Source organism: Enoplosus armatus, chromosome 8, assembly GCF_043641665.1.
Source record: "Enoplosus armatus isolate fEnoArm2 chromosome 8, fEnoArm2.hap1, whole genome shotgun sequence".
Taxonomy (NCBI): Eukaryota; Metazoa; Chordata; class Actinopteri; order Centrarchiformes; family Enoplosidae; genus Enoplosus; species Enoplosus armatus.
In genome coordinates this window covers 23,776,853-23,800,995 of record NC_092187.1, presented here as the reverse complement: position 1 = coordinate 23,800,995, position 24,143 = coordinate 23,776,853, and the positions used below count along the sequence as shown (strand labels likewise).

Below are 24,143 nucleotides of genomic sequence, written 5' to 3'. Positions count from 1 at the left end.
TAACGACATATATATTTAAATTATCCTATGAATCTTTTGCTCTGACTGGCCTCCAGGTTTTCATGTTTGAATTATGTATGTTTTTGTTTCCACCCCTCGTGAGCAGAAGAAAGGATGAGTTCTCATACTAATAACTTTGTGGACCTGCAGTTCCCACAGACTACACACAGAGTTCTCATTGTGCAGCTATAAGCTGAATACGCCACTGTACTCCAAATCCAAACTTTAAATTGGTTTTATGTTACAGATTGAACAGAATAATAAAATCTGCCTTTTCCCCTTTTTTGCCACTCTGTCTGCCACCTCAACATCACACCTTCAAGATAAGGCTGTAATGTTCCATGCTTGACATATAAACTATATCTCATTTCTTAGTGCTGCTTTTTCTCATTTTCCTCTCCTCCAAACGGAGCTGCTACCAAGAGAAATCCGTTTCCAATTTAATAGAGCATCACTTCAAGTTCAATAATGTAATCTTGTCTGGCTTCCAGGACGCACAGCTGAACTTCATTTCCTTTAATGAGACGTCAGTCTATCAGGTGTCCAACCTCTGCATGCAGGTTAACCTCTTCTGTGCTGCTCTTCTGCCGCAACGTAAATGATCTGATCCAAAGAAGATTCATTTAATCTTCATGATTCATCTAACAAGCGACAGGTGATGTGTTTGACTCCTCTCTCAGCTAGTCTTGAACAGCTGTCATCACAGTTCCTGGTTGTATTTGATAGTTCATCAGCGCTGCAGATCGTTGAGGGTTGAAGAACACTGCCTCCAAAGTTGCATGAGAGCATGGGAATGCAACTCCCACACTACATGCAAACTGAAGCCCTTTCATCATCAGCACATGACTCAGACACGTAAATGCGCTTGTAATTTTATTGGTCTCATGTCTGAACAAGTGTTCTGACCGTGTAACATTTCTACAACATTTCCAAAACGGCTGAAGTCTGAATTGAATGCCATCAGAACAATGAGACGGCTACAGCAGCACACGGAGAAGGATTGGATGCACTTCCTGTTTGCCTTCTAAGAGTAATTATCATGTCTTACGCAATAAAGTCAGTTAAATAAATCAGTAACTGTGAATGAGCCAAATGTAAGTTGGCGATCTTCACATGCTAGATAAGATGTTTTCTCATAACAGCAAAGAGGAAGTAGTTCCGTACAATCATCAATCAATTATCAAAAGCACTCCCTCGCCATATTCTCTGCTTTCATTAATGAAGATATAAGTCCCAACTTAATGTTTTGTCGTTTCAAAATTTTTAAAACCCATCAGATCAGATGCAGCCTCTTCTTCCATGATATCGTTGCCCCCTCTCATGCCCCTGGTGCCAAATAGTATGCAAGAATTATGTGCAATGGACGACTATGTGTCACACCTGGAGTTTGATACACTTGAGATGAAAACCTAGGTTCTTATTTACCCCCCAAAAAATGCAAAAACATTATAAAACAAGCAGTTGACACAACATAACTATACTCACTATAACAGAACAGCAGAACATATTGTGGCTCGGCCAAACTAAATAACACACACGGGGAAAACAAGATGGACACCAACTGCAACTAAATACAAAGCAAAACTAACTAAACCCAAATCCCCTCCCCCCCCCCCATGACAAGGCAGCACATGGTTTGGCCCGTGAGCTGGCTCCAGAAGGAAAGAGTCCTCAGCCCTCAGCCATGCCTCTCCCAACAACCACAGTGAAGTCTGAATGACTTTAACAGAGAGATAAAGCCAGCAGCATATATACATATATATGTATATATATATATATGTGTGTGTGTGTGTGTGTGAAATGGGCTTACAACTGCCGGCTGAATTCTTACCAAATGCTGAAGTTTATAAAAGTATGTAACTGTTGGACAGTTGGACTCTTCGTCACAGTCTCTCTCTCTTTCTCGGTCTCTTTAATACCTGATAACACCTGATGGATAACAGCAGCTTCATTCTCAGTTTGAAATAGACTCGTTTCATTTCTCTTCTTATAGCTGCTTATCAGTTTCTGCTGAGTGGATCCAGCTGGGTCCTTCGTTTTTATACAGTGTGTGTGTGTGTGTGTGTGTGTGTGTGTGTGTGTGTGTGTTTGTTGCCATAGATCATCTCTCTCAGGCATTCATATATTTTAGTGTAGGACACACAAACACACACAGATTTATAGTTTAATATTCTAAAAGTCTTGCAGTGGAACAGATTTTATTCTACACATACAGTGTGAGTGTGTGTGTGTGTGTGTGTGTGTGTGTGTGTGTGTGTGTGTGTGTGTTTCGAGGCAGTGCGTTTGCCTTATAGGGTCGTGTGAGAGTGATGATGAGCGTGTGTGTGTGTGTGTGTGTGTGTGTGATCTTATCGTGCTGGCAGCCTTGGATTTCATGACAAACGTGCTGTCGGAGTTACAGCTCACAGATGGCGTCTCTTCTCCTAAAAAGGCCAAAAAATCCCCAAAAATTCCTCTCAGTTTCTACAGTAACAAGTGCACAAAGACTTTCGTAAGGTGCAATACATTTCAGAACAATCAGTTTATCCAAATCCAAAGCAGAAAACAAATATATGTCTTCAGTACGTAAACATGGTTGTTATTTAGCACTAGTAGCTGAACATTTCCTCCGCAGCTGCTGAGATTTCTGGCTAAAAAAACTACATTTCTGGCCTCTATTTTATTTCAGAACAAAACAAATTTTGCCTGTTTAGCTGGCTTACTCATTTGTGTTATGACAGAAAGACTTTATTGTTTATGACATGTTTAGATAAAGTTAGAAAGGACAAGTTCAATGTAATTTATATTGCTGTTGTTGTAATTCCAAAGCAATCATAATGCATTCTCTTATATTATATATATATATATATATATATATATATTTTGCTTTAATGTCCCAAAGATGGTGATTTACATTTCTCCAGAGCTCTTTGGATGTTAAATATGAACTTTGTTTTAAGAGCTGGTACAAAGCTGGTCCCAACTGCATGTCCCAAAATCAGTCTTTACCAGGTTATCTCAACAACTTGGATTTACTGATCATGGTCCCGAGAAGTTGACTCCAAATGGTACTAAAATGCCAGCTTGTGTACAACATCTTATAATCTAAACCAGTGGTTCCCATCCTGTTTTGTTTGTGACCCCCCCCCCCCCCCCCCCCCATTATCATATCATATTTATGAGTTGTGAGCAGTTAAAAAAAAGAGTGATGTCCCTTTTTCAGATTTTGATAATTCTTAGATACCTGAAGAAATAAAACTTCAACAAAATGTATGTTTTGTGTTAATTTAGATTTTCTTATTTCCTACCCCTTGGATTCATCTCGTGTCTCACCTGTTGTGAGGGTCCTGACCCCCAGGTTGACTGATCTGACCCTCAGAATTCAAAGCCTGTTCTTGGTTCCCAGGGGATGAACCATAATGACCACCTTTCCTTTTTTCCTTTACATTTCTACCCACGCTGTAATATATAATGCTGTTTGTTAAACCAGCACTTTCATGCTGCTGGTGAAATGAACATTGCAGCCTCTAGTGGCTAGCAGGGTTTTAGGTTTTATATCTTAGACATTCTGCTCTAATACGGACTTTACTGGCTTCACCAAGTTCTTGTAAGTAAGAAACTGTCAGTTGCTTATGTCAGGCAACATCATCCACTATATTATTATTTTTACTCATTTGTCATTTGAAATGTTTCATCATCATTCATCAGTGCTGAACAGGAGTCAGCTTTAACTGGATACATTAATATTATAAATGATCTGCTGTAAAATTAATGAATTGTAACCATAGGGGATTAAACACGCCAGTGTATATGAGGCTGAATTTATAAAGAATAATGAGCTTTCAGGCCTCAGATGAAGCCTTTTCAACAGATATCGAATGTGTTTAAAAGTGCTGTATTGGTCCCTATATCTGCACAACTCTTCCTGATAATAGAAATCACAGATGTTATATTGTCTGCATAGATATTTTAAAGTGTACTTTGATCACACATGCAGGGCAATGCATTAAACAAGTCTTTATTGAACTTATTTTTTCCCTGAGAGGTCGAGCTATTGCATTCATGTTAGAACAACCTTCCCCAAATATTAAAGCAGGAGACTCATTTCATCACGACCACCAAAACCAAATCTCCAGTTTTGAGTTTCCCTCAGTATTGATCTGCCTCGTCATATGTTCTCCTCTCCTTTTTGTCCTTTGCACCATCTTTCTATGTAAATCACACACAGTAGATAAAAGGATGCAGTCTGGAAACAGACCACCAAGACTTTATTTCAAGTATCCCAGCAGTAAACTAATGACCTGCATTGACTTTGCCGCTTCTTGATTTTTGAAGAGGCAAGTATGCATGCGGGTAATGCAAAACACATCCTTGCTGATGGTTTCGAACTATTCCACTGATCAGTTGGTTAAGAACGGTATTAAACATAGCAACGCACCAGCAAAAGGCAGGGAAGAAGAAAACTACTAGCCAAGGTTAATGTAACTATAAAACATGTATATTTTGAAATAACTCCCTTTGAAAATATCTCATGAGGAAGATGTCTTTGCATAATGTTTTCTTATTATTGACAGCTGTTCCCTGTTAACTTCAAATCAAAGCAGCTGGATGTGTCAGTCACTACTGATTGTTGGGGGCAAAATCAGATCCTCCATCCCCCAAGGCTAACAAAAAAGTAATTTCAGAAAAATGTTCTACAGCACTCTCTTGTCTGTCATTTCTCAGCACTGTTTTACATTTCGCTCAATATTGAACACTCGAAAGTGGATTTGGAGAGAGAGAGATCTTTTTAATGACAGTGAACCCATTGACTGACATTTTGAATATGTTATATGTACATGATTTGTTGGCAATGTGACTTTCATTTTATTTTATTCTACTATAACCCTTATACTCCACTTTCTTGGAATCCCCCAGGGTCCTGTTTTGGGTCCCTTAATCTTCATGTCTTTGATGGACTTCTTGTGTAATAATTTAAGACAAAGTTCTGTCTAATTTCTCTCTCAAGTACAAACTACTACGTGTGAAGTTAGACACCCATATTTATCAGGCAATGGTTAACTCAGACCAAGTTTAATCATGTGAAAACCGGCTAAACAATGTCGCCAAGATCGTCTCTTTTCTTTCCTCCACAGACCTGGAGAAGGTCATCAATGGTTTTTACTTCCCCCATTCTTGATAAATGCAACTTGCTTTCCTCTCTTCCCAGCGAGCAAAACCCCTTCTGACTGTAACTAGTGCAGAACGCTGCTGCCAGACTGCCAACCCGCTCCAAGAGAGAATATCTTGTTATTCCAATTTTCACTTTCTGCCCTTCACTGGCTGCCTGTCAGTTTAAGAATTGATTTTGCTGCTGCTTTTTAAAGGTTTGCATGGTCAGGGTCTAGCTTGCTGGATTGATTTTCCCCTCTGAACCATGATCGAGGCCTCTGGCAGCTCTTCTTGCTGTTTCCCAAATCAGTGAGCTCTTTTAAATCCACCCTTAAAACCAATTTTATCTGAATTTCCTGCTAATTCTTATTTATACTCTCTGTTGCTGTGATTTCCTTGTAAATTGATCAATTTGTAAAGTTTTGCGAATTACTGCACATAAACAACTCAATACTGAAGAATTGGACAAACTTCTGGGAAACGAAGAGGGGAACAACAACAGTTATGCTTTTCAGATTTATTATTGATGCTGAACAGAAGGAAAATCACAAAATGAAATAGTCAGTGATTTCCAGATGCCCACACATAGCACACTATTTTGCGGTTCAATCAAGTAATATGTTGTAGCTAGCAGGAGAACGAGAGGTCTAGTGGTAAGATATTGATCCAGTCTCAGCCTGCAGCTACAACCTAATCCTATAATCATTTTTATTAGTCTACTCTACAGCTGAGCTACATCTGCACTGTAAGTTGTCTCTGCTCTCCTGCTTTTTCTATTTATCTCCTGTTCGCTCGTCTGCCTTCTTCCCTCATTTGTCTCCTTTTCTATGTTTCCTACAATTTTCCCCCGACTCCTTCTGCTCATTTTCATTCCTCCTTCCTCGCTCCCTTTCATCTCATTCATCCACCATTTTATTCCCTTCTCCTTCATTTAATTTACATCTCACTCATTCTCATCTCTGAACTTATCCGAGTCATTCTCATCTCCAATTTCATCCTCATATAATTCATTTCTCTTTCAATTCTTTCTCAACTCGTTATCTTTCGTTATTATCTCGTTCTCATCTTGGTCTCTCGGTTGTCCTCCTCTGACCCTGGTTTCATTTCATTCTCATCTTCATCTCATTCTCATCTGCTTCATTTTATTCTCATTTCATTCCCATCTTGATTCACACCTCCTTTGTTTTATTCTCTTGTCTTTCACATCTTATCTACACTCGTTTACATCTCCATTCCATTTCTTTCACACCTCTTTTTGACTGATTTTCATTTAGACGTTATTCACCTCTTCATCCCATTCTCATCTGCTTCACTTCATTTACGTGTGATTGTCATCCTCTTCATCTCTCCTTCCCCCTGATTCCTACGTATATCTGTGGGCCCTGTCCTGCAGCTGTTTTTTTTTCATCTGCATTCTTACATGACTGCTAGCTGTACAACACATTGCCATTCAGGGATAATGAAGGTTTACTCTACTCCACTCGTCTTCCTCTCCTTCCTGCCTCCTCTAGACAAACAGAGAGGGGACAGAGCGGCTTCATAACCTGACAGCTGCAGGGAAAGTCACGGCATGCCGCTCTCAGTAATTGGGGTCAAAAGCCTTGCCCAAGGACACAGTGTCAGGATGGAGGCTATAATCAGCAGCCACCCCGTTGTCACTAATAGATGCGCTGACTAATCCATCCAAAAGACTTGTAGGAAATGTGTCAAAGTGTGTTTCCTGGCAGCAGCAGTGTCTGTGCTGCAGTTTTCAGGCACACACAAGCTACGCTGTTTGAGTAGCCACATTAAACTTTGCTACTGCTTCTTTTTCAAATGCATAAAATGATTTCCCAACCCAGTCAACTTTTCTTTTGTAACAATGAATGTGATCCTTCTGGACCCTTCTGATTTAGCCCTTTAGGGGTTCTCATCAAAAAATTATCTGTTTAGACCGATTAACAGCTCCAAACCAAACCATGATAATAAAAATGAGCGCATACATAGAAACAGTATGTTTGGAATTTATCAAAGTCTTAAATGTTTGCTGTGAATTGGTTGATATTTCTTGAATATTACAGGCGTTAGACAGGTGGATCACATACCCTAAAGCTTGATATAACTGAAATAAGCATGGATAAAAAGTAACACAAAACTAAATTGAAAAAATACTTCAAATAATAAATATGGACCAGAAAAGCTAAAATAAATATTACCAAAACCAAAGCAGTTTAGATGAAGTGGAGTTTGATAGTTCCTCACCTGTGCAGGCTGGCTGTTGGATGGTTTTATACCCCTCTTCCGCTGCCCTAACTGAACAGCCCTGAGTATTGCGGGGGTGCAGGGGCTTGTGTGAGATTGAGCCGAGAGTTATTGGAGGGGGTGAAATAAGCCGAGGGAAAAACAAAGAAGAAGCCCCCTGATACACAACCTCAACCGAACAGGAAGGAGGACAACTGTTCGTCATGTAAACACTGTGATTTATTTATGTAAAGTCACAGATTATAATGGAAGTTTGCGCATTATATGATGAAATTGAATAACTTGATTCGAAATTACATGTCAGAGTTAATTCCCTCATGTGTTGTCTTTGCCGTTACTTCTACATCTACTCAGGGCGACAGTATGTAAACTTTAATGAACAAGTAATTACAAAAGCAAATAGATATGCTAATAAAATGCCATTATAGTAACAATGCATAATTAATGCTGCCATGCCTCATCATCTACGATGGTGTGGTATATGTTTTATGAGCTAGTTATTGTAAAAGCAGTGGTACACACAGTATAATGAGGTAATGTGTCACATTTCATTACTTTGGTTTGATGATGATACTGATGATAAGTTTTAATGTGATTGTTGGCATATTAGTTTCAGATTGAATCCTCTTTTTTTTTTAGAGAAAGAAAGTATGATCTTATATTTCATCACCATTATAATTTACAGACATATGCACACATCAACATCTATTGGAGTGCATGCAGGCTTCAAAAAGCCAAGCAAGTGTTTCAGTATTTTCAGATGCAAAATATACTTTATTATTTTCTGTATTTCATTTTCAGTACAATGTCAAAAAGAAATGCAGATAAAATCAAAGAAAAAGTACTTATTATGTACATAATATACTTTTTCTACTTGTGTTGCCCGTTTCACTATGTTCCATGTTTTGACTCAGGTTCCATTTAATTAAATCCAACTTTCTTGTGATTTAAACCAATAAACACACAGGTCTATGTAGCAGGGAAATGTTGAAGGAAGGTTTATCTGACGTTTGGTAGATTGCAGTATCAGTAGGTGCATTTTATCCAGGCCAAAGTCAGATCTCAGAGCAGTCCATTATTGGCTAGGTGTGCCACAAATGACATAATATGTATATGTGTACATAATATGTAATATGTATTTTGGCACAAACACTTGCCAAATGTATTGTATTGTCACATGGAGCATAGCATAGCACAAACAGGTGGGAGGCCCATTCAAATGAGGCAGCATAAAGCGAGTTGTTGGTATTTTGGCAGAAATTGGGTCTTAGAATATATGTCTCAGAAACACACCTGTTTCTGGCACAACATCACTCAGCTGCCACTTTAGTGAACAAGATTATTGGAGCAAATGCGCAATAACGTAATACTAAAAATGTAATAAGAATTTTAATTAAACACTCTCCAACCAGGAGATGTGTTAAAATTGGCTTTAAAAAAAAAACTTTTATCGTGGTTAAAGCAGGAACTACGATGTCTCGGTCTGCATTGATCTATAAATAATAATAGGTGATTCTCAGCTGCTTTGTACTGTGAATGAAAAGCTTCCCTCTGCAAACGCTGCTGTGTCAGATTTTAAGATATGATGTGACCGTTTGCAATGTGAAATACAGTATAATAATGACTGCTTCAGATTGATGAGATATTAACAGCTTATTACATATTTCTATCATCATATTACAAATTCAGTGAATAAAACCACATCATCTGCCACTGGCTGCAGATTTGTGGTCCTGTGATGAGACCAGTGACGTGGCTGGCTGAGAGTGTGTTTAATAATTAATCACCACACCCTCTGATTTACCATGCATGGACCAATACATGCAGGAGCGCCCCTAATGTTCATGTATGTCTTGATTGAGGGCGGATTCATTCTCCCAGCAAAATCTCTTCAGCCAGATCGAACCATTTCCTTTAAATGGTCAATTCTTTGACATAAGTGTTTCTGACTGAATTGCCTGTACGTACATGATGTGTGAGGTAGCAGTTCATGAAGTCCTTATAATAGTGTCTCATCAGTCAGATATAATGGTGAATAAAGACTGTGAGATGTAAAGAACTGACAGTGACTGATTCATTCTGCATCGACTTTACATCTTTTCAGTGGATCTGATCCGTTCTGCAGGACTTATAAAAACTGATTAATAGATCCTTAATTCTGTATTCAGATTATCTGCAGATTGATGAAACATTGAAGAGAAATTGTGTAAATAAAAAACCCTGCGAACAAAAGAGCCATTCACACTGAGAAACACCATTTATAGAGTGTGTGTGTGCATGTGTGTGTGTGTGTGTGTGTGTAATAGAGTTTTGTGCCCCCTCCCCTGCTGACATAACCAGATAAAACTTTTATGACAAGTGCTGTATCGCCTAAGGATAGACACAGACACACACACACACACACACACACACACACGGCAACTCAGAATACACACATGGACATGGCAGACATGCCCATGGACACACACACACACACACACACACATGGAATAAACCTACGAACACGTGCCAACTTGTGGAAATGTCTGGAATCAAACACTGCCGTACACACACACACACACACACACACACACAGCCTTCTGACAGTCATGCATCTTCTTCCTCTTTTGTTTTGCCTGAAGCTACAACATGAGATGAGCTGTACACACACAAATGTCATATACAGGACAAAACACTCACATGTACTCTCTCTCACACACACACACACACACATTTCCAGGTTATATAAGTCCGTAGTTGCCACAGTCTATTTGTCAGCTTGAATATGCAGCAGTTAAATGACTGTGAGTCTTAAACCTGAATTAAAGCCTAAACTAGTGACTTTCACCCTTTTGAACGCTCTCTGACATGAGGAGGAACACAGAACTTGTGGCGTTTATTTTCCTTATGTTACTCAGTTAGTGGAAACAACCCTGAGGCAGAAGAAGTTCAATCCACAAGCGACAGGTAGACTGAAATCATTTAGACCCTGTGACCTGCAAAAACTGATCTCAACCCTCAACAGGTTGAATAGGCCAGATCACACCAGCTTTTATTTTGAAATCAGCTCATTCTGGCTGGAGTTAACCTCTCGGCTCTGCTTTTAAGAATTGTTGATGAGGTTTGATGATTAACTAGAAAGCACTCAGAGAACCCAAACTTTCAGCAAGGCTGCACAATACTCTATAATAATAATAGAAAATTAACGTTTTCATCTGGATCAGTGTCAAAGTACATATAGTGACAGACAATCACTACGTCGTCCGCCATTGTGTTAAAACTTGATCACACAGAGGCTTTAAAATAAAAATCTCAGTGTCCAGTACAAGACTTTAGTCTGAAAACATGAGAATCGGCTCATACGGCCTATTTTAAATACTATAGAGAACTGTCAAATGAGTGGGCACAACATGCAGGGCAGCGCCTGCAAAGATCTATTTAGAGCTGCAAGGTTTTCATGCAAGAGCAGGTAAACAAGGGCAAACACAGCTCATGTATAAGTCCAGCTCAGCTACTGTCAGAGCCATTTATCTACAGAAGCTGACACAGCTGGAAGCCTCAAAAGTATACTTTATGTGTGGATAAGTGCATACATAAACAACTGGCTTCAGGCTTTTTGTGTACATGCCTGACGTCCATGAACAAACCGAATACAAATGCTGTCTCTTGTTTCTATTTTTGTCTGTCCTCTTTCTCTTTGCCACTAAAACCTTCCACTGTGTCTCCCGTCTGAATAACAACTCCAGCCACCACGGCTCTGAGCCTAAATATGACACTGCACATGTGCACCTCTCTCCCTTTAAAACAGGGAAGAGGGGAGAACCAATGAAAATAGAATGGAAGAGAACATACACTTCAAATACCTGTCTGTGAAAAGAGCCACAGTGCTATGTAGCCCAGAAAGCTGAGTGCTGGAGTAGCTGATGATGATGATGATGATGATGATGATGATGGATGTACTGGGCAGCTCCTACATCCCATCACTTGTCCCCGAAGCCCAAATGTACGTCTTTTTTAGTCAGTTTGTCGGTCCTCCACTTTGGTCCGGGTTTAAATATCCCAACAACTGCTGGATTGCCATGAAATTTGGTACATCCACTCATGTCCCCCTCAGGATGAATTACAGTTACTACTCTTCATCTACCCATCACCCATGAGCCCACCGCATGTTTCCAGAGCCCAAAACTATGTCATTAAATGTCCTTCTTTTTGCAGATGTATGTAAGTTACAGTGTCTTGTTTACAATGATATGAAACAGAGAAAAGCACATTTCTTTTCAGAAACATCTGTAAAGGCTTCGGTTGCACTGAAGTGTTATTATACCTGATGTCATTATTATCATCAGATATGTTTTGCGTTCACTTAAGTGATGGATTTGAATAGTTATTCTAATGTTGCCTCGTAGTTTAAAGGTTGATAAGTGTTATCATTAACAAAGAAAGGCAATGACATGCGACAATTTAATTTTACATATCATTGCTTTATCAGTAACCCATGCAATTAAAGATATCAGTAATAGCACTGAACACTGATGCACTGTGGGGAAGATAATTACATAACTTTAGCATTGGAATTGCATTATTATATCCTATTATGTTTTCTTTATCGTGCCTCATACAGAAAGTTTGTTTCCTGGTGGAAAAGTGAGGTATTTAATCCCTAAAATGGCATCAGGATGTTGGGACTCAGCAGCTTGGCAGCTGTTTAACTGGTGTAACAAGCTTTCATGTGTTCAGGTTGGAGGGCAGCAGGATCCAATCACTGCAAGACCACAGATATTGTCCTCAGATAGAAAATGGACGGTATATGGGGAGGAGAGGAAAGAAAAGGAAGCAATCATGAGTGGGAAAGTGAGGAAAGGTGAAAGGACGAAGGAAAAAAATGAGAGGATATTTCTGTTTTGCTCTGATTGAAAATGAAAGAGGGGAAGGGCCGAGGAGATTAGCACTGAGAGAGAATAGATAAAAAAAAAAGGAAAGACATAAAAAGAGAAGAAGAGGCCTATTGGAGAACAGAAAAATCATTTTCTACAGAAAATAAAGGTGAAGAAAAAAGAGAAATCATATAGAGGAGGAGTCACCAAGAGAGTAGAGAAAGCAAGAAAAGAGAGATCCGAAAGAGGACAGCATGAACAAGAAAGGAGAAACAAAAATGAACAGATGAGGTCGAGAAAAAGAGAAAACAGAGAAAAGCAGAGAGAACAATGAGGGAACACAAACTGATGAACAGAGAGTGATTTAAGCAAAATGAGAACAAACAAAAAGATAAAATTATAGGTCTGAACCAGACGTGAGGAAAATAAGAAAGAGCATAATCAAGGAAATAAAAAAAAAAATGAGATGAGAAGAGCAGCGAAAGCGAGAGAAAAATACAGACGATCCAAGCTGGAGGAAAAGAAAAAAATAGAGGTAGGCAAAACGCAATAGAGGGGAAAGAAGTGATAAATGAGAAGAACGAAAACGGAGGTAGAGAATCATCAACTGTGAAATGGGAACCAGGATGGGACACAAATTCCTGGTTATATATGAAAGAAAGGAAGAAATGGAGGGGACTGATGGCAGAGATAATGTGGGGAGAAAGAAAATGAAAGAAACAACAGATATGGAGAAGTTATGAAAAAATAAAGTATATCTATGGGGGAGTTTTGGGTTTAGATATAAATCTTCTTTAGTCCTCCGATGTGACTGTTATTCTCTGCAGGCTGTTCATGTGTCATGTAGCCGATCACAGTTTTTATGGACAGTATGTCCTCTGAGGTCCATGTTTCCGGGGTTCTTCCTCTCTAATTGCAACTTCTCAGTCCCACCATAATGTGTAGATGTCTTTAAATGAACATGAGTCATCATGGGGGGACTGACTTTTGGTCAAAAGAGCAACCAAAGAGTAGTTTCAGAGATGTTGCGAACAAACCAAAATCAATATACTCTAAACACTCTTCTAGCAATGGCACTCTGCCCAGTATCATAGTGCCCAGTGTGTCCACTGCCAACATTCAGGAAGTAGTGTAAAGTAAGGGTGGTGGATGGGAAGGTGGCATGTCTGACTTCATACTGCCACAGACCTGATTAGCATTTGCTTTTTGATTAACTGTAGCCACAGTCTTTGCCTAACCTTACCCGTAATCTTAACCATGCACGACAGACTTTCTTGAACAAACTACACAGTCTACAGTCATTTTTTTGTTTTTGTCTCTACTACATTATGTCTGTACGAAACCTTGGGTCACTTATGTGAACGCTTAGTCATTGGTAGCAGCTTTCAGAACGGACTCAAAGTCAAAAGAGTTGCTGGAAGCTCCTGCGTTAACGCTCCAAAGAGGGGTTTGATTCCTGGGCGCGGCACTTCTGGCTTGGTTGATCAATCCAACACAATTGGCTGTGCTCCTGGGTGGGAAGCCGTTGAGGGATCACGCCCTTTCTTTTGGCTGGAGCGCAAGTGAAAAGATGCAACTGGAGACATCCAGTGTCACGTAGGGAGAAGCTGCCTGTTGACCTCCACAGGAAAACAGTAGAGTTAGCAGTGATAAGGACGACAGTGCAGAGGAATTTGGACTTTTTAATTAAAAGATGTTAGAAATTGATGGAAAAGACACGATACATTGAAGTCATGGTGGAGAGTACCTGAAATATGAGTTTAACATTCTGTGTTGTAGCTACAAAACCACAATTTGCTTCCTCCAACATGATGATGTGAACTCGTTTGACATAAAGCCCTGAATTAATACAGGTTAATCTAGGCTAATTGTGAATACTATTTCATTCATGGTTTAAAACAAATGTGACAACACTGGTTTGTATAGAGACAGAGGAAAGTAAAAGTCATCCATTGACATTTCAAAAGGTGAGATATCTTGAAACAGCCATTGAGTGATTGTTGCGAACAGCTATTGAATGATGGCAGCTTGACCTTTTCGCATGCAGCGTCCAGCGCTGCAGAGAGGCTTTAATGGAGCAGCACTAAATCCCATCTGCGATTTCCACTTATCAGACATCAGCTCCTCCAAGAGATGAGAGCTGAGGTATTTATCTCTCGTCAAAAACCTGAAAAGTGCTTGTATTCAGTGTGCATGTGTTTTTATGTGTGGGAATGTGTGTGCATTAATGCAGCGGGAAGTCTGGGTAAACTAAAAAAGTGCCATTTACTAGAAGACAGCCTTTCGAAAATATGCAGGATGAGCACAAACTCTGAAACAGGATATGATTTATGTGGAGGTGAAATTAGACACAGCTCTAACCTGTCTAATAGTACCTACAGGAAATACAGTTGGGAACACACAATCACATTTTTGAGGAGGTCATATGGCCTGAAAACACCACACCACGGAAGACAATATTGGGCAAAAAGTTACTTTGGGGGTAAACCAGCTTAAAACTAGCTTAACCTCCGTATGTTGTGTTGCTGTAGTTGATTTTAAAGTGAAACATTTCAAGAGCTCTGATGCAAACTCATCAGTAAACAAGATTTTGAATTTGTTGGTCTAAAATCTGACATTTAACACATCTTTCCACCCAACTATGTAATATAATAATATATTCATTGATAAGATAACGTAGTAGTATGATTTGCTTGTTACACAATAATAAGTTCATGTCATGGAGAACTGGACTGTGGCTCCGTGCTTTGGATGAATAATATTGTATTCACACAAGTTGCTCATGAAACTACATGAATACTTCCTGTATGTGATGTTTGTTGGGGGGGGGGGCATAACGTAGTTGACTGTAGCCAGATACAGTTGTGAATTTGAGTCAGAAGACGTCTTAGTCCATGACTGGCAGGGCTAGCGTGGGCAGCAGAGTGAAACTTTTAAACACTAGACTTCAGTAAATTGGGGCATTTTTCCTGTTTTTGTGTTGTATGATGACACGAAGACACTAACTCACAGCTAAGATACACATTCATATTTTCCCATGTGTCTTCATGTTGACGTGTGTCGACAAATGCTCTCATATGTATCTGTTTGGAGGCTGAAGCTGTAGTTATTTAGGTCTTAATGTTGTGGCGTATATCAGTTTACTGACGAGCTGTCAGCCTGCCTCTCAGCAAAATGAAACGAAATTATAGATAATAAATCAAAGTGTCCCCATGGTTCGCTGTCAGAAATGTCAGCACTGTCTGAAAAATATGGAGGCGGGGGAGACAGAGAGGAAACAGTGTCCTCGAGATGAAGACAGGTGAGAAGGGGAAGATGAAATGAAGGCAGAAATGATCTAGAGTCACGTTCGCGGTCCCGTAAGGCTGTAACGTTCATCACACACCTGAAAACAACTGTTGGATAGATGAAAAATGGAGCAGCAACTTTGCTTTTCGTAGATTCTACTTATACCGTGTTGACATGGTGCAGCCCCTGATGTGGGACATCACAGCTATGGTTGCTGTTATTTGCCCTCTGACACTCCATGAGGAGGGATTATTTCCTTACAGGGATGGAAACCATTATTATATTTGTTAGTGTTTTACCTTGGACTGAAAACCTGGCTGGTGCTTAATTTCTACCATTTTCAACCTCAGGGGACAGAGAGCCATTTACAGCAATTTTTATAAAACACATAAACTTCACAGCCCTATCAAGCAAGTTATTACTATTCCTGTCCTTTCACACAGACTTTTACTGTGTTTTTGATCAATGGCTGGAGCGTGGCAGTAATGGAGCCGGGGCTACGGCTTCCATTTTTACTGGGGACACCCACACACTATAAATTGTGCGCACTCGCGGCCCTGGGAGATGCATCGGATAAAAGCATCCACCAAATGGAATAATAGATCAACTTTTTCCTTCAACAGTTCCCATTTCTATTTGTTTGATCCATATCTCGACTATTTATGCAGTCTATTCTGCAGTGTGCGTCTGCCTTATCGTCCTGGTGCAAACACAGTTTAAGGATTTAATTCAAAACAAAAACACTCCATTTCTGTTTCTTTTATAGCCAGAACCACTACATCATGAGTCTGAGAAGTTACTTGTGACTTTGGTGGGGGGGGGGTGAGACAAAAACACCATTTAATGTATAGATTTGAGAAGATGAAAGTTTTTGAAGTAGAAACAAAACATTTCTAAAGCTTTTATGTCGAAGTGGTGTCCCTTTTCTTAAAAATTGGGGAAAAAAACAGGCAATAATTGATTTGAAGTGGTGCTCTCGAGGAGGTAAAATTTGACTAATTCATTAAAAACACACTTGTTTGTGCAGGATAATTATTATAATCAAACTTACTAGAGGGCACACAGAGTGCAAACCTCTGCTCTGGCTGAAGTGTTCTCCAACATCCTGCTACACTTACAAGCCTCATTGCTGCCATTTACATTTTAAGTCAGATTGATTTCTTTGCCTTACAAACAGCCTCTGGCTTTAAAAAAACCCCCTCAAATCTTTAATCTCCGCTCACTTCAGAGTTATGATTAAAACATGAAATTTCTCCAATGGCAGAAATCACAGAACCAGGTCCCCTCTGAAATGTAATGAATTGTTGTTTCTCCTCATACCTCATACCTCTCAGGTTCAAAATGTCAGGTTTTGAGGAAGTGCAAAGTTTTACTGAACTTTATTACAGTATAATCCTTAAATTCTAATTAAAATGTAAAACGGAAAAACATTTACCAGTATAAGACTTTTAAAGTGTGATGTCTCATGAAGTGATGTTGCAGGATGACTCTACCACGTATTTCAAAACCATGAATTCAGCAGATTTCACTGTATGTAAGATATATACAAATAAGAAGAGAATTTTGTTCTGTTTAGCCTTGCTAGCAGGGATGGCGATGTCTGTTTGTCGGTCGTCCATCTGTCCATCATTCCCATAAATCTTATGATATGATGAATCAGTAAACACTGCAGCAAATCCTGCATGTTAAGAGGACTTTCCTCCAGTGTCCGAGCCCATCACCTGAGTTTCATTTGGGCGATCGAGGTGAATTTATTACTGTATAATAAATACTGTAAAATGTATTCTCCTATCATCATTCATTGAAACTGTTCCTCCTGTTCGTACCTCGGTGTAATCTCCTTTAGGTGCAGACACATCTTTTAGCTTCTTATCTCTTTCTAGGTCCAGACACATTCATCTTCATGTCTTCTTTCTCCACCCTGTCCCCATCCTCCTTTAGCTGCACACTATATTATGATTAAACCGATTAAGTCCCCCTGTGAAAACTGACTCTCCTATCATTATTAATTATCCTTTCATACTTTCTCTCCTTTGTACATCTGTCATCGTGTCCTACTATAGATGTTTTTTTCTTTCCTCTGTTCTATGTGCCTGTCTTCTATTATTTACATTTATAATAAACTACTGGTGTTCAGGCATCACCAACATTATTCCCTGTAATATGCAAAGTAGGTTTTATACAATTTTAATTACAAAATCAGTCTTCTTTAGCCTAGCTTAGCACAAAGACTGAAAGCAGGGGAAACTGCTAGGCTTTGTCAGAAGTGAAAAACTTAAAACTTGACCTTCCAGCCACTCGAAAGCTGTTATGTTTTAATTTGGTAGCTAAGAAGCTTGTCACCAGTCCATTCAGGAATCTCCAAGGCCCTGTTCAACAGCTGCTGCTCAAGAAACAGCTCCAATACTATTGACCACACTTTTACTGTTAAGAGAGACTAGCAGTTTCTCCCTGCTTCCAGTCTTTAGGCACCCTTAGGCTGAGCACATCCCCTATGGACTCAGTAGCTGTACTAGGCTGTACATATTGTTTACCTCTCTTCTTTTCTTTCTCTTCTCCAATGCGTCTAGGTGTTGAGTGCATCGTGGTGTTACCTGAACCAAGGAGTCACTGGGATCCTGTCTTTGGCACCTGCGTCTTCCTCTTCTCCTTCCTCATCCCTGTGGCTATCATCAGCATCTGTTACAGCCTGATGGTCAAGCGTCTGCGCAATGTTCGCATCCTGTCTGGCTCCAAGGAAAAGGACCGCAACCTGCGACGCATCACCAGGATGGTCCTGGTGGTGGTGGCAGCATTTGTAGTCTGTTGGACCCCCATCCAGATCATGGTGCTGGCTCAGTCGCTGGGCTTCAACCTGAGCAGCTTGTTCACACTGGTCCTGATGCACTTCTGCATCGCGCTGGGTTATGTCAACAGCAGCTTGAATCCGGTGCTCTACGCCTTCCTGGATGAGAACTTCAAACGCTGTTTTCGCGAGTTCTGCCACCCATCGCCATTCCGCCTCGACACCCAGCAGTCTGGCAGGATGAGGAGCATCGCTAGGGAGGTGGCGGCAGCCTACAGCTGCAAGGCTGGAGAGGGTGGGGGGCCGGGGGGAGGGACGCCTAATCCAGCATGACTAGGCGTGGAGCTCCCCTTGGTGGGGGTAGACCCCCAACAGAGGAGAGACACCCAGGGAACAGGGAACTCCAACACAGAACTGACTCAGATTACAGCTCTCTAGCGGCACGAGCCCCCCCGCCCCCCAACAAGAAGACTGGCCTGGGGTGGGGGGGAGGGAGATGAGGAGGATGGGGTAGAAAGGAAAAGAATTTAGGAATAGGGATGGGGATGACAATGGAAATGGGATATGTGGAAGGCTTGGGTGGGAAGGGTGGTGGAGGACATCTGGGTTGGAGATGGTGCCAGATACAGGAGTAGCTCAAACCATTGTAGATCCTGGATCTTGGAATGACTACGGCCCTAACTCCACTGAGGCTGTAAGATATTTTGGAATGAAGCTACAGACTTTAGGAGTCCTTCGTAAGACTTGCTCAAGGATCCAACTATCTTGAGGTGGATGAAAACACAAAAGAGGTGACTGTATTATTTGACATGTATTGAAGCTCCAAAAACAACATCCTTACTAACAAAAACTGGATCTGCCAACTGAGGCTGGTATTCAGTTTCTGCATCTGTAGGAAGTGCCTGACTCTGTACTTTGGTATGATAAGGCAGGGGTTGGGGCTAGACATTTGGAGAGTGCATATAAACAGCATGGGATTGATAAGGAGCTCTGGATACCAAAATCTCTTAAATCACCATATACTACTTTGGTGCTTGTAGAACGAATAGAAACATGGAGCATGGATTGTGGCTGTCTGTGGGTAAGGACCACGGACTGAAGACTTGCCAAGGAAGAGTGAAGCTTTCTGGAAGTGTGAAATAGAGAATAAACTCTTTCCCTACAGTTTATTGTATCTTTATCAGTTGATGTTTCAGACTAAAGAACTTGTCGTAAGTGGTGGGAACAAAACATTTGCTGTCCCACACCGATCTCAGTGTGGGGGTCTTTATTGTGATGGTTTCTCTATATAATGATAATATGCTGCTGAGCCATTATCAGAACTTAAATGGACACACAAAGTGTAATTTGATTTTTGAGACTGTAGACAGGAAGTTGGATGTAATATCTGCAAACAATAGATGGTTTAGGGAAAAGAACAAACTTTGTGCAACAAACTACTCTTGTGTCTAACAAACTGTGTCTATGGACCCAGAATGGGTCAGATGAATGTTATTTCTCATAGGAGAAACATTTCTCCTATAAGCCTGAGAAATCCTGTCCTAAAACAAGTTTCTTAGAGTTTTTGTGGTTTTTGAAAACTTTCTATGATCACCTGTGGGGTGCTGGAGATTTAGAGTTTGGGGCAGGGGGGGGGGGGGGGGGGGGGTGAGATTGTAACCTGAAAGAAACAGCAAAAATACAAGCATATGAAGGGTATTATCATCACCTTTATTCAGTTTCTTCCTCTTTCTGTGTTTTAGGACACAAAATGAACGACAGTGCCTGTCTGTGGTGGGTCCACACATGAAATGTCAATAAACCAAGGAAAGATGTACCCATATAAAATTTGCAGCTAGGACTTGAAAAGTTTGTCTTGTCATAAACATAATCTTTTAACATGACCTGGGCAAAAAACCCCAAAAACATATATATATATATATATATGTTTCAAGCACAGGAAACATGGATGCCTTACAATGCATCTGAAATGCATAATTTGTCAAGATAATAATGAAGTGATTAGTGGTAATGAATTCGTTCTTCTTAATTGGAATAAAGATTGAAAAACAATCCTCATATTTTGAGACATGCTTGCCAGATGGTGTTTACAACTCACCTGTGATTGTACCATTGAACCAGACATCTCTTGCGGGAACAATGTGCACGTAGCCTGCGGTGTGTTCGTTAAAATGAACCCTGAAAGAAAAGCTCCTCAGAGCTGCAGTTGAGCCAACGTTGCCACAGTTAGTTGAAAAGGAAAAAAAGAACATGAATGCAGATTCTCTATCTTGCCGTGTAGAAGTTCAATGGTCGTTGTGTCACACTTCTTTTTGCTTGAGCTGGAACGTCCTTGTGTATTGTTAGCTGATTTTGGGGCATTATCAATATGAAAGCTGTCATACTGAAATACTTTCATTCTTGTACCTGCTGCGAAAAAAGTACCTCCTTTCGCATTGTGTGAAATTAGTTCCCTGCAGTGATTCAATTTTTCTGTACCTCTGGCCCGCCGGACTGTCAACACTATACATGAGCATTGATCCAATCGAAGGTGGTGATGTAGTCTAAAGATACCAAAGTTTGCTTCAGGAGAGTGGAACTGTTGGGCTCATTTGTAAGGAAGTTGTGGTTCTTTTAAATGTGTGTGTCGTTGTAATTCCAAACCATGTTTTTGACACCTAATGATATGTAAGGTACTCAACTCAACTGGCCAACAACTGAAGCTCCGTCTGTTCTGTTTGAAAAATTACAGTTATTTGAGGATTATTATCAATTTTAGGGATATCATTAGTTTAACACCTTCTAGTAAATGATACAGGTGTGGCGTTGCAGGTCATTACCCATTTCACTCAAGCCACTAAGTGTGACCCACCGTGGAAAGGACAGGTCGAATATGAGGATGACAACATCAGATATTTCTGTAAGAAAACAATTAAGTGGGAGCACAATTCAGTTTCCTGTGATACCTACCTTGGTTATTAGGTATTTAGGATAAAAGCAAAGTGAACACAACAGAGGCAATATAATCACAGATGTTTTGAAAATGACACATCTGGGTGTGCTGTTTTTCCCAGGTCTGTAGCTGCTGTCAGGTTTGGGGAATCAGAGGTGAAACTGATCAGGTTCGGGTCGAGGTTGGGTTTGGGGAGTGTTGGCGGTGAAATCTGGGTTTGAAATATTTTGAGGTCGGGAAATTTACATTAAACAGGGTTGGGGAGGGGTGTTATCAGCGAGTCACTTTGACTCCCAGCACCACAGTGGCAAAGCAGGAGGAAGGGGTCTCAGTGGTCTGACCCCCCTCCAAGGGACAAAGGGGCTCTCTCTCTTCTTAGTGTCTTAAAGTGGAAATCGAACCTGAAACAGAAACCACATAAGGTATTCTAATTTTCCTGGACAGTTTTAGGACTCTGGGACACTTAGTTTAACTCACAAAAAAATATGACCCAATATGATAATAATTTCATGCAAAATATAATATGATTTATTACAATTTATTATTGATTACGTTTTTTCGTAGTTCCAATTGTATTTGTGGTATTTTTATATAGACTATATTTTGATGAACAAATATTACAACAGGTCTTTCCAAAAAATGCAAAATGTAAGGACAAACAATGGACAAATTATTTTCTAAAACCTGTTTACACATTTTTTTCTGGCACCACTCATTAAAAAATAACTTTCATACTTTTCGATAAAAATACACATTTTACACATTTTTTTTTAATAAAAACCCTTAAAACAGACATTCAATTTCTTCAATTCAAATGGCACATTGTCAGATTCACAACTTAATCCAAACATTTATGAATCAGTTTTTGTCATCACAATAAAATTAAACTGCTTCATTCTCTATTTCTGGCTCGACCTAAGAGAGCGGCCAATTCAGTAATATTTTGGAGTATTTGTTTGTGAAGCTCGAGGTTTGCTGTGTTCCCTGATGGTTTTCAGAGGCAGAAACCGTCCAGGTTTTAAGAACTAACGTGGATTCTGTTTTAGGGTTGGTGTCCCCTTTAATTTTATATTTGTGTCTCTCCATATAACTTGGATCAGTTTAATTGGTTAAGATGTCTTTGAATTCAAAATATATCTGTGTTTTTTTTTTTCTTTTTCATTTATTTTTGTCATCAACAGGATGAGTTCCAGGATAGCAAGTTGACAGTATTTGCTGTCACAAAGTTGTTGGTTTGCCATCATTTGCATAGTTTTTAAGTTAGTTGCAAGTGAAGTTTTTACAAACTCTACAAACCGATTTGTTTGCTGCAGCTACTGTTTGCAGCACGTAAAAATGTTTTTGTTCATTTTCTTTATTTTGTCTTTTGTTTGAGAGGAACAATTCTATGAACTTACATTGCCTTAAATATCAAGTGAAGTCTGTTACTGAAGCTCGCTCTCTCTGGCTGGATAAAATGTGTTCTAGTTTTTACTGGTGCTTCGCTGTTAGTTCATACTAGTCCAGACCTGTATTCATAAAGCCTCTGAGGACAGGAGTCACCAGGCCAGACCCCAATTCAGTTTTAAGTTTGTATTTCTTAAAATAGCTGTCTTAAGCCTTAAACTAAGGGTTTAACTGCTTTATTTATGGCTACCAATTGCTGAAATATCAGAGCTAAATCTAGTGTCATTAACTCTGCTGGCATTTTAGTCAGTACACAAAGTTTATTAAACTGCATGACCCCCTTGGCAACAGCTCTTTCTGCAGTTGCAGTCCACTCATGAAATACATCTTACAATGGTTTAAATAGACACTTTGGTAATTGGCCATCGTATAGAATCGATAACACACTCTGCGATGTCCTCAGAGTGAATTATCGCAAACTTAATGCTGGATATTTTGGAGCCCTTTGCTTTTGTATAATAACGTGATGTGGTAACCTCTTAAAATGAAATAAAAAGGGGATTTCAGCACTTCAGTAAGCCGAGCACACATTCGCACCATGTGAATTTAAACTCTACACTGAGAGGAACAGTAAACAAATGCTTTTATAGAAAGCAGTCACTGATATAGGTCGGGTGGCTGGGGAAACACGAGCTCCAGCTCTGAATGTCACAGATATTGTGTTTCATTACTTGCGTACTGGATCTCTTAGTATTGATCTAACTTCATCATGTAGGCCACATAAAAAAATAAAAAAATAAACTCTACCGTGACAGCAAATGCAAGCTTTAGTCTTTGAAGTTTAGTCTGTTATTTCCATTTTTGTAGTGTCACTTTACTTATTTTGGTCCTGGAAGTCACTATAGACAAAACTTAATTTCAGGTCAGTAGATGATTGACAATGTTCTCATTCACCGAAACATCAGCATGAACTGTTTGCACACGTGATTGGATGAACACCCCACTTTCACCCAAAACATCTAAATCAGCTTCTGAAAACATCTAAAATCTCTTCTTTTTTTTTTATTTTAATCCATAACAGCTAGTCAGTTTATACATAAACTCCCTGATGACTTGACTAATCTAACCATGGGTAGAACTGATCACACAAAAAGAAACTGATGATGACTTAAACTCAGCTCTTTTACTTTATTTAGATTACCATGCCAAAAGCATTATAGTGCACTCCAGGGGGTTTGAGATAGAAAATAATGGCCACGGCTCCGCCTCCGAATTGTGCATTATTTTCTTATATTGAGCTTCACCACACATTATCACTTACAAAGTGTCCAGTAGTGCCTGCATATCCACAAACGTTCTCACTGTTGAAGTTTTGCAACTCAAAAGTGAATTTGGGTGCACATCATCAGCAGTGAGAGAAACTGGGGTTTTGGAGGGCTATTGAGTCTAAAGAATCAGGGAGGGAAACTTTCAATTGTTTAAAGAGATGTTTCCAAGGCTTTTTTCAATATGTAGTCTGGCTTTGTGG

At 39.8% G+C, this 24,143-nt stretch overlaps 1 protein-coding gene across 1 annotated transcript in view; it reads left to right on the top strand.

Annotated features, from left to right (window-relative positions):
* oprl1 (opiate receptor-like 1) overlaps positions 1 to 18,630 on the top strand; it is a 72,441-nt gene extending 53,811 nt beyond the window's left edge. The window contains exon 5 of the mRNA XM_070910032.1: positions 18,083 to 18,630. Coding sequence (XP_070766133.1) covers positions 18,083 to 18,630 — 548 coding nt within the window. The remainder of the gene's footprint in view (positions 1 to 18,082) is intronic.
* Positions 18,631 to 24,143: the final 5,513 nt, after the last annotated feature.